General features: G+C 41.4%; 1 protein-coding gene across 1 annotated transcript in view; it reads right to left on the bottom strand.

Annotated features, from left to right (window-relative positions):
- Positions 1–896, bottom strand: part of ccdc9b (coiled-coil domain containing 9B) — an 18,671-nt gene continuing 17,775 nt past the window's right edge. The window contains 3 exon segments of the mRNA XM_008325548.3: positions 1–123; positions 421–503; positions 764–896. The exon segment at positions 764–896 is cut by the window's right edge and continues 3 nt beyond it. Coding sequence (XP_008323770.1) covers positions 97–123; positions 421–503; positions 764–896 — 243 coding nt within the window. The 3' untranslated portion in view covers positions 1–96.

The following is an 896-nucleotide window of genomic DNA, read 5'->3' as shown; positions in this document are numbered from 1 at the left end:
GCCCGTCTGAAGCGACCAATCAGCACGGCTCGGTGTCTCGCTGCTGCTGCTGCTGCTTTTGGTTTTCAGCGTCTCTGTCCCGGAAAATGTCAAATGTCAAACTATCTTCCCGTGTTCTCTCGCCTGCCAGAAAAACAAAAACAGAGGAAGTGATAAAAAAAAACATCTTATGTAGAAGTAACACTTTATCTCCTTAATTTGATTTATTTATTTGATCTCACATTAGTATGAGAGTAAGTCAAAAAGTTCTAAGACAGATTTTTTTTTTCCCAGTGTCACATTTTAATATTTGAAACATGTTGGGAAATATTTCCAAAGAGTCTCGTCCACGGTCTACGTTATCAAAATATACACGGCCGAGTGTTTATTCTCTCTCTCACACACACACACACACACACACACACACACACACACACTGACCTTGTCACTGCTGCTACAGTGCGTTGTCTGTGGTTCTCCTGCCTCCAGACTCAGGACCGACAGCCCGGAGTCTTTCAGCTCCTCTGTGTGAGAGAAGGAACATCAGCTCAGCTTCAGTGGACAACGTTACAACCTTCAGATTCAAGACTTTCAATCATTTTAACGATTAAAAATAAACACAATAAATAAAATCACAAAATCAAAAAAAAGTTAAGACCCAATTTGAAAAAGTTGGGAACGAGACGAGATGTTTACTGCTGGATGTTCTTTCTTTTAAATCACACTTTTTATGTGTATTTTCTTCAAATGAAATAAAGTGACGTTCGATGAAAATAAAGCCTACCAGCGTTGTTGATATTGCACTTAGCGACCTCTACAGGCTGGACAGGGTCCTCTGGTGTAGAGGCGCTGGCCTTTGCAGCAGTGGAGGGTTTTCTCGCTGCGGTGAGTTCAGTGTCTGTTGTAGTACATTCAGT

This window comes from Cynoglossus semilaevis, chromosome 1, assembly GCF_000523025.1.
Source record: "Cynoglossus semilaevis isolate Cse_v1.0 chromosome 1, Cse_v1.0, whole genome shotgun sequence".
In the NCBI taxonomy this organism is placed as follows: domain Eukaryota; kingdom Metazoa; phylum Chordata; class Actinopteri; order Pleuronectiformes; family Cynoglossidae; genus Cynoglossus; species Cynoglossus semilaevis.
The sequence above is the reverse complement of the archived record's forward strand: the minus strand, read 5'-3'. Positions and strand labels throughout refer to the sequence as shown.